This window comes from Triturus cristatus, chromosome 8 (genome assembly GCF_964204655.1).
Source record: "Triturus cristatus chromosome 8, aTriCri1.1, whole genome shotgun sequence".
Taxonomy (NCBI): domain Eukaryota; kingdom Metazoa; phylum Chordata; class Amphibia; order Caudata; family Salamandridae; genus Triturus; species Triturus cristatus.
In genome coordinates, this window is record NC_140591.1 from 337,218,377 (window position 1) to 337,233,077 (window position 14,701).

Genomic DNA, 14,701 nt, shown 5'->3' on the forward strand with positions numbered 1-14,701 from the left:
AAAAACATTAACCAGGTCCTTACCCAAGGGGACGGGTGGGATACTTTGATAGAACTCAGGAAGACACATGTGAAGGCCATCTTGCATGGGGCCATCCTTACAGAATATTTGAGGGCGAATGCTGCCCCGAGGGGTTTAATAGTGATCAACGAACCTCTTATCTTCCTAGAAGACCCCTTGTTCAGAAAGGATTGGGCATTGATCGCATAGAAATGCACCAGAGATTGCTTAGTGCTAATTATAACCACAGCAAAAAGGATAGCAGACACCCTGCTTATCCAAATTCAAACTAGTGAGCAGGGGCTGGAGGCAGTGTTATCTTGGCCACGTACAAAAAGAAACATGAAGAGACAAATAAAGAGATCGGGGAGTACAAAGATTACCTTATGCAATCTAAGATTTCTAAGCTACAGAAGGACCTTAAAAATTCTCAAAAGAAAAAGTGTACCCGTATACTACAGACAAATATGTGGAAAGAAAAATGGAGGAAATGAAGAAGGGGCAACAAGCAGGGCATGGTCGTTCGGACACCATGAGCTCTAACAGTGATGGCAGTGAGTTCAAGTATTGACCGAGGAGAAGGGGGAGAGGCAGAGGTTGTGGCCAGTACCATGGCCCTGGACCCAGCTATAATCCCATGTACCAGAACTACCTAGGCCAAGGGTTTGGGTGGCCTCGCAGGTCTCTGAACATGAGGCCAGGTTCTTGTAGCAAAAAGACCCTGTCACACCTTCCTTTTATACGCTACCAAAGGTACACAAGGCTGCTAGACTGCCACCAGGGAGACCCATCGTTGCTGGCATAGGTTCAATTCTTGAACCTTTGTCACAATTTTGTGATTTCTTTTTTAAACCTTTGGTCCAAAGTAGAACAGCTTACCTTAAAGAAACAACAGAGGTCCTTAACATGGACTTAAACCCCAATGAAGAATACCTGGTGGGGTTAGATATAGAATCCCTGTACACCAATATTCTTCAGATGGAAACCCTGCGGGTAGTGGAGGAGGTACTTTTTTAGCAGGATTGGCAATACTGTACTCCAAGGCCCCTCATAATACATCTGGCTGAGATAGCACTCGCAAAGAATTTCTTTAAATACAAGGGTACTCACTACTTACAAACCCATGGTAAATCAATGTGAAGTGCTTTTGCGCCTAGTTTAGCGGGGTTGTATGTCTTGGCCTTTGAATAGAAACATATATTTGATGCTGGTAATCCATGTGCACGGAACATCCGTATCTGGAAACTCTTCATAGATCATGTCATCCTCATATGGAAAGGAGACTAACAATCCATGACAGATTTCAAGCAATGGTTGAACACACGTAACACCTTTTTGCACTTCAACACCAACATCACGAAGGAGGGCCTCCCATTTCTGGACCTGGTCATTTTTCCACATGAGTGGAAATTATCCACAAAGGTCTATCATAAACCCACAGATACAAATGGACTGCTACTGTTTGGGAGCTTTCACCCCAAATCTCTCAGGGAGAATCTCCCGGTGGGGCAGTTTCTACGCTTGCGCAGGAATTGTTCTGAACCTGAGAATTTCAGAGAAGAAGCAGCTCTTCTATCTGAAAAACTGGATAACAGGAGCTACCCTAGGCGAGTGGTACAAAGAGCACATAAAAGAGCATGGAACTGCCACAGGGAAGCCCTTCTGGAGAAAGTAAAGAGACCAGAGAAGAAGAACACTATCTGTGTTACTACATTTAACATAGCCTCTACCCACCTAAAACAAATCATTGGCGGATACTAAATTCAGTGGCCTCCACCTTGAGAAACCTTTGTTCTCCTTTAGAAGGAGTTCAAATATCAGGGACCATTTGGTGCACTCTAGACTCCAAACCTGTCCCCGAGGGGCTCGTCAGGGCGCCTGGGACCTCCCACCTGTCACAGGGCACACAAGATGTGGCTCGTGTGATGTCTCTAGATTAAACACTGACACCAAAAGTGTAGACGTGGGCCTTAGTTACCCATGGGTACAACAAATGCATACCAACTGCAACTCCACAAATGTGATTTATATGATTAGGTGCCCATGTGGCTTGATCTACGTGGGAATGACCTCCAGAAAGGTTAAAGTGAGAATAATGGAGCACAGGAGTAATATCCGCTGTGCTAGGACCACCACACGCCTCACATCACATTATGCGGAGAAGGGACACACTGTTGAAGACATGTATTGGACCGTGTTGGATAAACCATACATCTCATCCAACACCAGAGACCCCACTCAGACACTGTTCATACGTGAACAGAAGTGAGTCTACAGGATACGGAGTCATGAGACAGGCCTCAACGATGCGATGGCATCCCATGGACAAACCTGGGCAGGTCATAAGTAATTGCATCCGACCTGCAGTGTATCCATGATTTATACCCAGTGACTTTTGGGTCGATTTGCTTCCCACTTTTTATTAATTTCACTTCCAGACCCATATTCGCTCTGCACTAGCCTTAACACTTCGTTAGTGTCAGACGAGCCGACTCAAGTGTGTCTGCTTATTGGCATAAAATAATAATTTTAAATTTTTTGTGCCATTGACTCAGTATTATGACCACTAAAACATTATCGACACAGAGAGCCCTGTTATAGTGAATACCTCCTCTGAGTCACTACTCCAGATGTCATGGTGTGACTGGATAGTATGTTTTCCATCAGCTGACTTAATTAATTGACTTAATTAATTAGGCAAACTCAACTTTCGTGTGTCTGCTCTAGTCACAGGGAACAATGACGTTTTGGCATACAGTTCTGCATTAGTAAGCACCTCTGCCTCAGTTTGTATATGCACTGATAAAGAGAAGGCACCATGCCCCTGTTTTAGCAACCTTAGTTAGGGGTTGAGGACCTTTCTATACCTTTTTATTTATTTTCGTTTCCCATTTTTAGGTAAATATCAGAAGCCACTGCGCTCTGGAATCGAAGGCATACCGATGAAATAGAGGGCAAGTTACTGCTTTAGTCTTGGCTCCCGTCACACCCGCAATACGCTAATCACGCGTCACACGCTACCCACGTGACGGGAAGCTGCTTTTATTTTTGCTACCGGTCTTCCACTTGGACGTGTACCTACCTGCAGAGACGGATTTAGTAACAGCTGACCACCCTTGACAAAGTAAGGAGGGAAGGGGGGTTTGGAGCTGAAACAGTGTGCGTGAACACGAAGACCACGGGAATTAGCAGTCTGTCCTGGTGTCTTGTGTGTTTGCTGAATGGGTGAGTGGCTCTACTCTAAGACCATTCTGTACTAGCATCATGACATATTAGCACTATGAACAAGGCGAGCTTGACCTTAAGCGTGTACTCAGGGCAATTACCAATACTAACCTAACGACTACCTCTCCTCACAGAGTGTGACTACAGGGGGTTGCCCTCTATTCCCGTGCCTTTTCTAGCGCTCATCTCAGTAAACTCGGTAATGTGTGCCGAGTGGAGTGATATGTATGACCCTAAAGCACTTTTAAGGATACACCTAAGACTATGAGTATGGTGTGGGGCTTGTTGAGCCACCATAACCATTTCTAGACAGATGTGTCCACGATAGCATTGAGACATATGCACATAATGTTTGGAAATATGACATTCGAACTGAGTGGTCATAATTAATGAAGTAGGTCCCATGTTTGCCCCAATAAAAGGGTGTATAATCTATATTTTACAGAACGCCCAGGTTGCACCAAATTGGTTGTTTTTATGAAGTTATCACAGAGAGCACAATTCCTTCACTTGTACTATTTGTTGGTTGTCGGCTTACTACTGTACAGACTGTTTTCACTGTTTTTTTTATTCTTTCCACTTACAGATTTCATAGATGAGTAAGTGTACTGGACTGCACCATACTAACAGGTGCAGTAACATTTAGTACAGGGATATATATGTAAAAACAAGGAACATTAGCATAGGGATCCCTTTTGTCCTGATGAATGCCGGTAGAGAGACCTAATCCGGCAGAAACATGTTGACCTCTATGCAGCACGGAGGGGTGGAGAGTGCATAACTCACTCACGCCACCACCATCTGAGGGCATTTCTCACCCTTTTTTACTCCTGACAAGGGAATCCAGGAATAAAATTGTTATGACGATATCCCTTCGTCAGTTTTAACACTTATCGTCTGCACCCATTTAGGATCCTTTTCTTTTCCTTTTCTAATTGTTTGTATCGTCTACCCCTCCCTGTTGCTCCGCCTCTAGCATTGGTCTGCGCTAAGGCGTTTTGCAGAAGCCCTATGATGAAGCATGCCACAACTTGTTGTGGGTGAGGGCAGTTTTAACAAAGTGAATGTGCTCCTGGCTTAACTTTATATATACATAAAAAATTGTGACTTGTATTCATCTTGCTTCCTTTTGTGTGTATATAGTAGGTTTCATGACTAGCCAGTGTGTGGAGGTGGCAAAGTTAAAAAGCTGGGGAGGATCTAAAATATTTTTCCTTTACTAATAACTTGGGCATCAAGTAATGGATCTGATGACAATTTAGCAGAGACGTAACATCTTAGCCTACTCTTGTTTGTCTCGATTTCATGCAGGCCGATCAAGGGGATGATTTCAAGGGGATGGTAAAATTGTGTTAATCTGCTAATAAATGTGGCACAATTTGATGAATTCACACAAAACGTGGGAGGCATTTAATCAGTTTAGCTTACTGTAGGTTATGTCACATTTTGAGCAGATCTATCGAGAGCATACATAAATGGGAAGCCAATTAGAGATTCATTCACTAATAATTTTAACGCTGTTCAATTAATATGGATGAAATTTGGCAGATACCAAATTAAGCCCTGGGAAAGGCAAGAAAGCCCTGCAACCAACCACTGCTGCACTCAGTTAAAGGTACAAGGGCACACAGCAGAGAGGGAGGCTGTGCATGATGCAGAATGAGTACATTGCAGGCAATGCTCAGTGGGGGTTGGTCCGCCACGATGGATGGTGCACAGGGCCTGGAGCCAATACCCTCAGCACAGTGTTGGTTGGGAGGTCACGGCGAGTTGGGAGCAGTGCCTTGCCACAGGCTTCACTGCGCCAAGGACTGTGCACACAGGGTATTTGAAATCAAGTAAATCATTAAACAAGAATTGGCAAAGTCAATAGGTCTCGCTTTTGGGACCTTATAAGTGATTAGCCATGCAACACTTGATGTTGTTTAATGAAGGATATTGTGCTGGATAACCAAACACTTTTAATGTTCTAAAGGCAAGACCTAATGGCTATGCTTTGGGGGGCCTTATAAGTTTCTAAGTAGAGCTATTGACTTTGCCAATGTTTTTTAGCTGTTCTGTAAAGTGTGGTTGCTGTGCAGCTTGCTGAGAATTTGCAATTAAAAAGTGTAAGAAGCACTGAGTGATGCTGTGGTGTTGTTGAATGATGCTGTGCTGGCCCTGAGTTATGCAGCGGTGGCATTGTGTGATGCTGTGCTGGCCTGGAGTGATGCTGTGGTGACCCTGAGTGATGCTGTGCTGGCCCTGAGTGATGCTGTGGCGGTGCTGACTGATGCTGTGGCGGTGCTGACTGATGCTGTGGCGATGCTGATTGATGCTGTGTTGCTGCAGAGTGATGCTGTGGTAGCGCATAGTGATGCTTTGGTGGTACTGAGTGAGGCTGTGGTGTTCCTGAGTGATGCTGTGGTGAAGGTGAGTGATCATGTGGTGGCCCTGAGTGATGCTGTGGTGGAGTGATGATTATACTGAATCCATTGTGCAGACTTAGTGACAGGCACAAGACACTTGATAATAGGACCCCTAGGTAGCAAACTGCATGACAACTGCAGAAGCCACGCTGAGGTCAACTGCAGCATCCATTACTCAAGCACATGACAACAATATATAATCAGCTTGCAGAAGGAATTGCTTAATAGAGTGGGATAAAGCTGCAAAACTGCACGGCGGCCTCAGGATAAACCGCTTGACAAACTGTAATCACGCGGCACGAACTAATCACCGACACTTGGACCCAACAGCGTAGCGTGGTACCGGTCTGCAAAGCAGTTCAGCGCCTCCTCAGCAGTAGCAAGCGCTATATAAAGACCCATACCATACTTGAAACTGACACTTGTTCACTTAAATGGCATGTTGAAACCACTGCACATGATTTATATACCTTCAAATAATTTGAGAAGATCAGAAAGCAGGCCCTGATGCATTGCTGTCGCAAAGGGACAAAACCATACAAATAAGCCATCCAAAAATAAAAATATTAGTTGATCAATGCCAGTTGTATTAGCTGATCCCAATGCCCTCTGGGAAACATTGTGCCCCACATTTTCCAAAGATTTGAACAGGCACTGGCATGATGCAAAAGACGGCATCATATACTTATCATTTTCAATGCGTGGGCATGTAGGACGTGTGAGCGCCCACGCAAAGTATAGTAAATGTGGGGCAAATTTTTTATAGCTTAGCAAACTTCCAGCCATATAGTCCAACTGGTAGCATGATCAAGAACTTGGGTGCTGTTGCAAACTCCAGCCATGCCCATAACTATACAAGCCTGAAATACAACATAGCCCCCCTGAAACACAACATTGCCCCCCTCAGCAGCATGGAGCAGAAAATAAATAGTGCGGCTGTGGCAACGCCACTGTGTGCAAGGACAGTGAATTAAGTGTCCACACCAATGGGGATCAGATTCTTGCTAGGATTTGGGTCTGGCTTCAGGGGTGACTTGCGTGGTGGAGTTATCCCCTACCTATGCCTTATCACCAGCAGCTCCCTCGTCAGCAGCCTTGAATAAACACTGGAAAGGCGCAATGCCAGGAAGGTGCTGATCAGGGACACTGATTGAGAGGCCTGGAAGGGGGGGGCAAGGAAAAATGGGGAGTCTGACACGGCTAGATAAAATAAATATCACCTTATCAGGCAGATCCGTTTCAGTGGGGGCTTTCAGCAGGAAGTTGAAAGAGAAATTCATGAACAGCAGCAGAGGAGTCCTGGGGTTTAAGGGTCTAGAGAAGGAAAGGGAAAAAAAAAGGGGGCAGCTGGCATCAGACTAGGTCGGCCAGTCAAACTAGGTTATAAAGGCTACTTCACTTCTTCACTGCAGTAGTGGGGGCCCGGAAACATGCCCTGGTTGTGGCCTAACTCTCCTGGAAGTGTTTTGATAACACCCGTGCCTCAGCCGTCAGGTAAATGCCTTGCTGAATGTTTTTGGCACATGCAAGATCAAAAGGTGCACATTTTCTCACATGATAAAATGTGGCGTAGGTGTATTTTTTGTAACCAAGACCCTAAAGTTGGCTCTCAGTTGGTTTTCAGGGTGTAACCTTACCCTCGGTGGCTAGTTTACTGCAGCATAGACAGAGTCTTCTTTTGTAGAAAAGTAAATCGGTGTTATCTGCAAGCAAAAAAAGAATAAAACTGTGGTTGGCATTTGGTTCTAGACTAGATAGCCTATTTCTGATCCATAGAGCAAGTTGAATAAATAGTAGTGTAAAAGAGGTAACTGACAGGAAGAGAAAAACAAGATACACACCGGTTATCTTTGAGCAGCAGTTTAAATAAAAAACAAAATGGTGGATGCCTCGTGCCATAACTGCATGCATGCTTGGTGACGCATGTGAATGCATGCACATCACTGTATTTTTTTCTTTCTTTCTTTGCTGATGCATTTCAACATCAGAAAGCAAGTATTTTTGTTTTTGCCAATGGGCAAACGGCATCAGGAAAAAAACATTAGCTAACGAGGGAGGCTGCATTGCTTTTAAATGGAGAGACAATTTGGCTGTCAAAGGCTTGTTTTTAATTTTATCATTTAAAACTAAACACATACGACCCCTTCCATCTGCCTCTAATTGATTCCGCCAGCACAGCCAGGAGAGAGTCTATGGGTCCAGCGTTTCCATTCCCTTCACCTTCATAAATGAAATTCCAGCAATGTTTACACCTTCAGAAGTTCAGCCCGCACACCGCCGAGGGAGGATTTAGGAGACCCCCTCTGAGCTTACTGCATAAGCGGTGGGAAGATTATTCCTTCAAGCAAACACTCAAAAAGCAATCAGCCACGCTTTCAAACTTTGATTGTCGGTAAGAGGATGCGAAACCGGAGGCAACTTCGCATTAGACTGCACAGAAGTTTAAACAAGCCCGGGAGTGGGAAATAAAACAAAAAGGGGTGCACGCGAAAGTGGCGGCCGCGAGTCGCATTCTTTGGTGGGGGAGAGGGTGGGGCGAGCAAGACAGAGAGGCACCTATTACCTTAGTGAGGTAATAGCGAGCAAGAGCAACAGTATAGGACGAGAGAAACCAGCAGTGAAAGAGACGCAAGGTGAGAGGGAGAAGCAGTAGGTGAAGAGAAGTACGGCGAATGGTAGGAAAGAGAAAACAAGAGCTGATACAGAAGCCAGAATTAAAGGAAGAACAGTGGGGGAAGAAACGCAAGAGAAGCCCGGGAGTTGAGTGCGAAAGTGAAAGTGCTCGCGATCGCAATGCACTTAATGAGGCCAGCAGAGTGACGAGATCTGTGGTGGGGGAGGGGGAGGGAATTGAAGCGTGGAGAGAGGCACGCAAAGCGCTCGCCCGCGCACAGGCACTCGAGCTCTAGGCCGGCCATGGCAGCATCTGGTAGCACTTTTTTTTACCCCTTTACTAAAAGTCGAGCAAGCAGCGCATGCGCTGCTCTAGGCTCAACCTAAAAGATGGCATTCACTAGTAAACACACAGATAAAAGGGAGTTCTGGTTCTTGTTCAAACTCATCAAAGCACTTAAATCCAACAGTTATGTCTAGCAACGCACACAAAACGCCCCATAACTTGTGCCACAGCGATGCTCAAAACACCAATTTGGTAAGGGTATAGAAACAAACAAAATAGCAGTCAATATAAGATCATGGCGCCACGGTGGGTGGCATGAGTTATAGAATGTGCTGTTTGCGTTGCTAACCATAAGTAGTAAATATATACATAAAAAACTCAATGTGTGTGGGTAAATGATTAGGCCTTTGCAAAATCTATATTACACCAAAATAATCAGAGTAATTTTGGTAATTTCACAGTACTCTTTTGACACAAAATGTTCGGAATTTACGTGATTACAAGTAATTTAGCCCGGAAATCCTACAGCAGAAGAAAGGAACAACAAAGTTAGCTAGCACAGGTGGCTGCTGCTTCTGTTGTACTGAGCACTATTATATTATATATATAAAATTGTAATTAAATGTTGAACAAATGTAATTTTAAATGAGTTGATATGGGGTGCTATTTTAATTCCCGATTGATGTTTATGGTAGTGTGTTGCAGTGCCAGTGGCTGGCCATGTGTAAGGCTTAAATACCGAATGATGTGTACAAACTTTGTCACATACTTCAAGGTGCACTATTCATGCCCAAACAGGTGCAATTGAACTAGACTTTTCTTGATGTATAGAATTTTTCTTCGTTTATGATTTATTCCAATGAGTCTCAATTTTTTCGACATGGGCGAGAGCGAGTATGGGCACGAGGGATGCTTGAAACAAAATAGTTAATGTGCTCTGGACTTTAATGACGGATTAGCAACACATACAGGGGCCACTACTGCTCGAGGAAGGTTGCATTATTGCAAGCACAAGGTCAAATGATGACCGAGTTTCCCTGACGAAGGGATTTTCCCAAAATGCAGTGGGTGCACAGCATTGAAAACTTTATTTTCTTGATTGTACATTCAACTTAGTTCAATGTAAAAATTCAATACGTACATTGTTCATGATATAAGCAATTGTCGATGATCATTGTTTTATATATTTTCACATTTGTGATAATCTTTTAAGTTTTTAAATAAATGAGACTCATTGGAATAAATCAGAAATTAAGAACAATTCTATATATTAAATAAATAAAGTCTAGTTCGATTGCAACTTTTTGGGCATGAGTAGTGCACCTAGAAGTATGTGACAAAGTTTGTACAAATCATTCAGTAGTTAGTCTTCCTGACAGGATCAGGTCAGGTTTCAAGGTAGCACACAACAGACAAAAGTCGTTTAACTTCAGAGTAAGTTGACGCTTTAGAACATTGAGGTGTTCAGGCTATTATCATTGTTCATGTGTAGTGCTTGGCATATTCCACTGCTGAGCTGGAGTGTTTTTTTTAACCTTTTGTGACACTTATAGAGCTGTAGAAACTTTAGAAGTCTATTTTATGAATTGCAATTGTCTTACTCTTTTGAGGGTGTGTGTGCTTTGTATTAGCATGTCCTTCCCAAACTACTTCTTGAATTTCTCTAAGCTCCTTCCATTTAGTAGTAAGCATTCCCCATGTTCCAGTCATTCCCCCGTCCTTCCCACATTTACTACTAAAGTGTTTACCTACATGAGTGAGTTCGGCGCACAAAACGGACAGGGGAGGCAGAAGTCTCCGGCTGTATTGTAAATAGTATTTTGTTGTATGTGAGTTGTCCAACTTTACGTACTACAAAATACAGTTTCTGAATCGAGCTCTGTGTGAATCAGGCCCAAATATGATTTGCCTGACAGGAATTTTGCCAGTAAAACAAGTCTGCTCACAGGGACTTCAAGGGAAACTGAACTTTAATGTAAGGCAAATTAAAAATCAGCATTAACTGTAAGGCAAACTAAAAATCAAAAATATCTCAAAACTGTAAAGAGCAAATGTAAAGGCTAGTGATGGTCCCTAATATTAGACAGCATAAGCTCATAGGCAGATCATTTACAGTTTTTCGCAAGAATTGAGGAGAATTGGAGCCTCCATTCATTATACAGGGAACTGAAGGCCTGGTTGTATAGGAAGGCTTTTGATGAAGGCACATGGAATGTTTTACTTCCTCTGGCCATATTGTAAACAATGCAATGGGTTTGCAACGGGCACGTGCACCAAATTTCCACACCCAAGGGCACCATAGTATTACAGAAGAAGGCATAGATGTTTGTGCCCCCTTATTTGTGTTATACAGATAGCACTAGTGCATATTGAGCGCTTGCACTATCTTCAGGGGCAGTTACCTCATTTGCATGGGGTTTGGCCCGTGATAATCAGAGTAACACTTTGCCTCTATGCCCATGCCTTATTATGGACACAGGTGCAGAGACAAAGAGATCATCATGAGGCCCACTGACTGTGTGACTCATGCAAGGGAGGAAGGAGGTCCAAGGGGACTCCAGGCATACCTTTGAGGGCGAATGTAGTCTCTCACTGCCCCAGTCTGCATAGGGCTCCCTGTCTCCTCTTTGAAGTGCAAGCGGTTTCAGCTTGCATAGAGGAACATGGACCAGCAGCTTCAATTATCTGGTTTGACTTTCACTAATGAAGTGCCCCTAGTGCTGCGCAGGTTCATGGCTGCCCTGAGGCAGTGCATTACTTGTAGTAGGACGCACTGCCTCTATTTGTGCCCGGCGCACCTGTTTGAAATCATGTTGTGGTGCTAATAGGGACTGTGTGCCCTGTCTATAATATAGGCCCTGCTTACCTACACTCACATGATGTGCAGTGATAATGCTGTAGTATGTGCTTGCTACCACATAACTCTACCTCTTTAACATCTTCACCTCCTCTGCTAAATATAGGATTATTAATTTAAATTACAACTCTTTGTACTTCTGCCTTATTTTATTTTATTTCATACATTTTATTTTACCTTAGATTAGAAATATATTTAAATTCATTCATGTTGCACATTATCTAATGATCCTGTATTAAGATTGCTCACAGAAATGTCTACCATTGTAAACCTTCAGACAATTACTCACAATTGCTTATCTCTTTGCTTTTTTAGGTGAAAACCAAGAAGAGGCAATATGCGTCTAGACTATAATGGATCCACAGAGATTTTATGTTAATCGTATACACAATGACTGTTTTAAGAAAGAAGTCTTTTTGAAAGGAGTAAAAGAATACTTTTAGAAACATAATGAGCTGACCCAATTCAGTTGATGTAACATTTTGCGAGTGAATCCTGCATTTATGTTTATACCTGCAAACACTTGTGTTGAAGAATAAGTGCTGGAAGGCTAGCCCTGTAACCTGAAAATGGCAGCACCTGTGATCCCGAATAAGGCCTCATTTAGAGAGCTACATGACAATATGAATGACTCCCAGAACGATAATGAAAGTTTGCTTGGCTTAGGGGACACAAATGCAAATCAAATCATGACTAGTGATAAAAGCCCTGAAGAAGAAGGAAAGCAAATTGATGAGGCAGAAAAGGTGAGAAGTTTGTCTCAAGTTGGATGTGAGAATCTGGTGTGGTCGGGTAAGCAACAGAGAAAATGTCTAAGTTGGCTTCAAGAGTCTCAGGTTAGTGGTGTCATTTTAAAAGAACCTAAGAGGTATAGTCCTACAATCAGGAGGATTAATGACGAATTTATGTCCCGTGACCATAAGGACAATTTGAGACACATTCCCATCAGCCAGGGACAAACAGAAAGGACTCAGACCCCTATTGAAAGCTGTTCTGATGAGGTCAAATGTTGTGACAAGGAAACATCATTTACAACATTTGAGACTGAAAGACTTTCTCATGTATCTTACGGGGGATCAATTCATCCCTCTGGTGGACCAGAAACTGTTCCAAAACAAGCATTTGGACACCCATCACACATTGATTTGCGTTCCGTATCTCCTGCCTTCACAGACACATCTTGTGACAGAACTGGTGCTACACCAAAATCCCCCAAAACACCTACAGATCAATTTTTAGGTCTGACATTTCATCCCCTTGACAATACCTCAGAGGAAAACAAGACTGTGCTTTATACTAAAACATCTACCTCAGAAAGCAGGAAATTGCCTGCATCAGAGCTCCGAATAGATTCTATAAAGTTGCAGAATTCTAGCAGACAAAGCACATTTCACCCAACATGCTCAGATCAGCACTTGAACCCAATTAGTAAAACTCAGGAAATTTGTAATCTGTCAGAAGCACAGGTGAGTCAGACTGACAAAAGTAGAAGGTTGGGGCTTCCACAACACAAGACCAGTTGGCAATCAAGAGCTGAGAGCATAATGCTGGTAGAGATGGCTGCATGTCAAAGAGATGGAAGTGTACGAGGAAAGCAGGAGTGTGGGACTGATGTGGCAGAGTCTAGTCCTTCTCAAATGCAAGACATTTTCAGTGAAGTAGACAACTTCCGTGTGAAACAAGCAGAAGCTGGTGCTGACGTAAGACCAACTTGTGGAAGTACAGTTGCATTGTTAGCTGAAGAAAGCAGGGACAATGTGAATTGGCCGGTCAGTCAAGCAAATCAAGATCACGTCACCGCAAGCAAAGAGCATAGACCTACCTGCCCTATTTCTAGTGAGCCCAATCGCCAAGACAGTGGCATGATGTTGACAAGCAGAAATAGATTCTTTGATGAAAATGCAGTGGCTTGTTCTGCTGCAGCAAGAGACTCTAATTTATTTGTACATAATGTAAATCCACCTGGAAGTGTAACTTTCAGAGTACCTGAGAACATAATAACACCATTAAAGGGAAAACCTGATTCTGCCTCAATCAAAGCCTTTGAATTTTCTGATTACCAGCGATTTTGGAGTCAAGAAACCGCATCGACTGAATGTCCAAGCTATCGGGACAGGAATAATGACAGCCATGTCCAGGCCAGCAGCAATAAGAATAATTCTGAAGAACCAGGTCTTGCTACTCGCACCAAGATGGCAGCTACTGTAGAGACACAGACTTCAGATGGATCAAAGGGGAGTTATAAAGCTTCCACAAGTACAGATGGCATTTTGACTGTTCCGGGTCAGTTATACCCAGTGGCAAGAGTGAATATTGGCAAACAGACCTCAACATTAAGGAACCTTTATGCACTTCATGTTGACAGACTTTCGCCTTCTACCGTCCTACCTCCCATTGACAGTACACAACTGTTAAACATTTCTCCTCAAGGAGCGAGCACAGCTGTGTGCAACAGTGGTATCCCCAAACCCTTACTTGTACATTCCAAACCTTCCCTAACAATCACAAGCAATGTGGAGAGCAGTCACAGGGAAATGGCAGAGGAGAAGATTGAAGCCCAGCCTCTGATGCCGAAGCCTAAGCATGTTCGACCTAAAATCATTACCTACATTAGGAGAAGTCCGCAGCCAGTGGACAGGCTTGACGCTTCATTTGAACCATCAATCACATCTACTGGTGCCCAGACATGTACTGCATCTTCTCTTGCTGATCACAGAACCTTCAATAGTGATGTTAAAGCACCTAATGTTTCACATGATAAATTTAAGCCTGATGTACAGAAACCAAGAATATATGCCTCTGGATTACTGGTCTCTGGTATTAAGCCTCCAGGACACCAGTTTGGTCAAATGAGTGAGCAATATGTACAGGAGGTAAGGATGTATATTATTAATTTGCTATTTTTGCCTACTGTTCTTGTGAGCATAGACAGCTACAAAGTTTTGAAAATATGCCAGATACTTGTTGCCCTTCTCACTTTACTACATTGTTATACTTTGTTCCATAGTTTTGCCCTCAACCAAAGCTATTCTTTATTAACTTTTACATTTGTGTTCCCATCTACTACTATGTTTGTTCTTTGTTGTTTCAGTTTGTACACTCTCTTATTTCTATTCTTGGTGTTCTCTTGCTGTCATAAAACCCTAATAAGGTATTTTTGTTTCTGCAAACTAGCCCCTTTTCTTGTCACTGTAATTTAGCTTTTTAAGTCTGTATCATGTCGGAATCTTTCAGAAGAAAAAGAGAGGGACCCCTTTACTCCAAAGGAATAGCGTTCAGAGCAACAAGGTTATAAAACAAAGATTATCCTTT

At 43.1% G+C, this 14,701-nt stretch overlaps 1 protein-coding gene across 1 annotated transcript in view; it reads left to right on the forward strand.

Moving 5' to 3' along the window:
* The window catches only part of MTUS2 (microtubule associated scaffold protein 2), a 1,510,781-nt gene that overhangs the window by 402,214 nt on the left and 1,093,866 nt on the right, over nucleotides 1-14,701 (forward strand). The window contains exon 3 of the mRNA XM_085621650.1: nucleotides 11,705-14,262. Within this exon, the coding sequence (XP_085477776.1) occupies nucleotides 11,959-14,262 (2,304 nt within the window). The 5' untranslated portion in view covers nucleotides 11,705-11,958. The remainder of the gene's footprint in view (nucleotides 1-11,704; nucleotides 14,263-14,701) is intronic.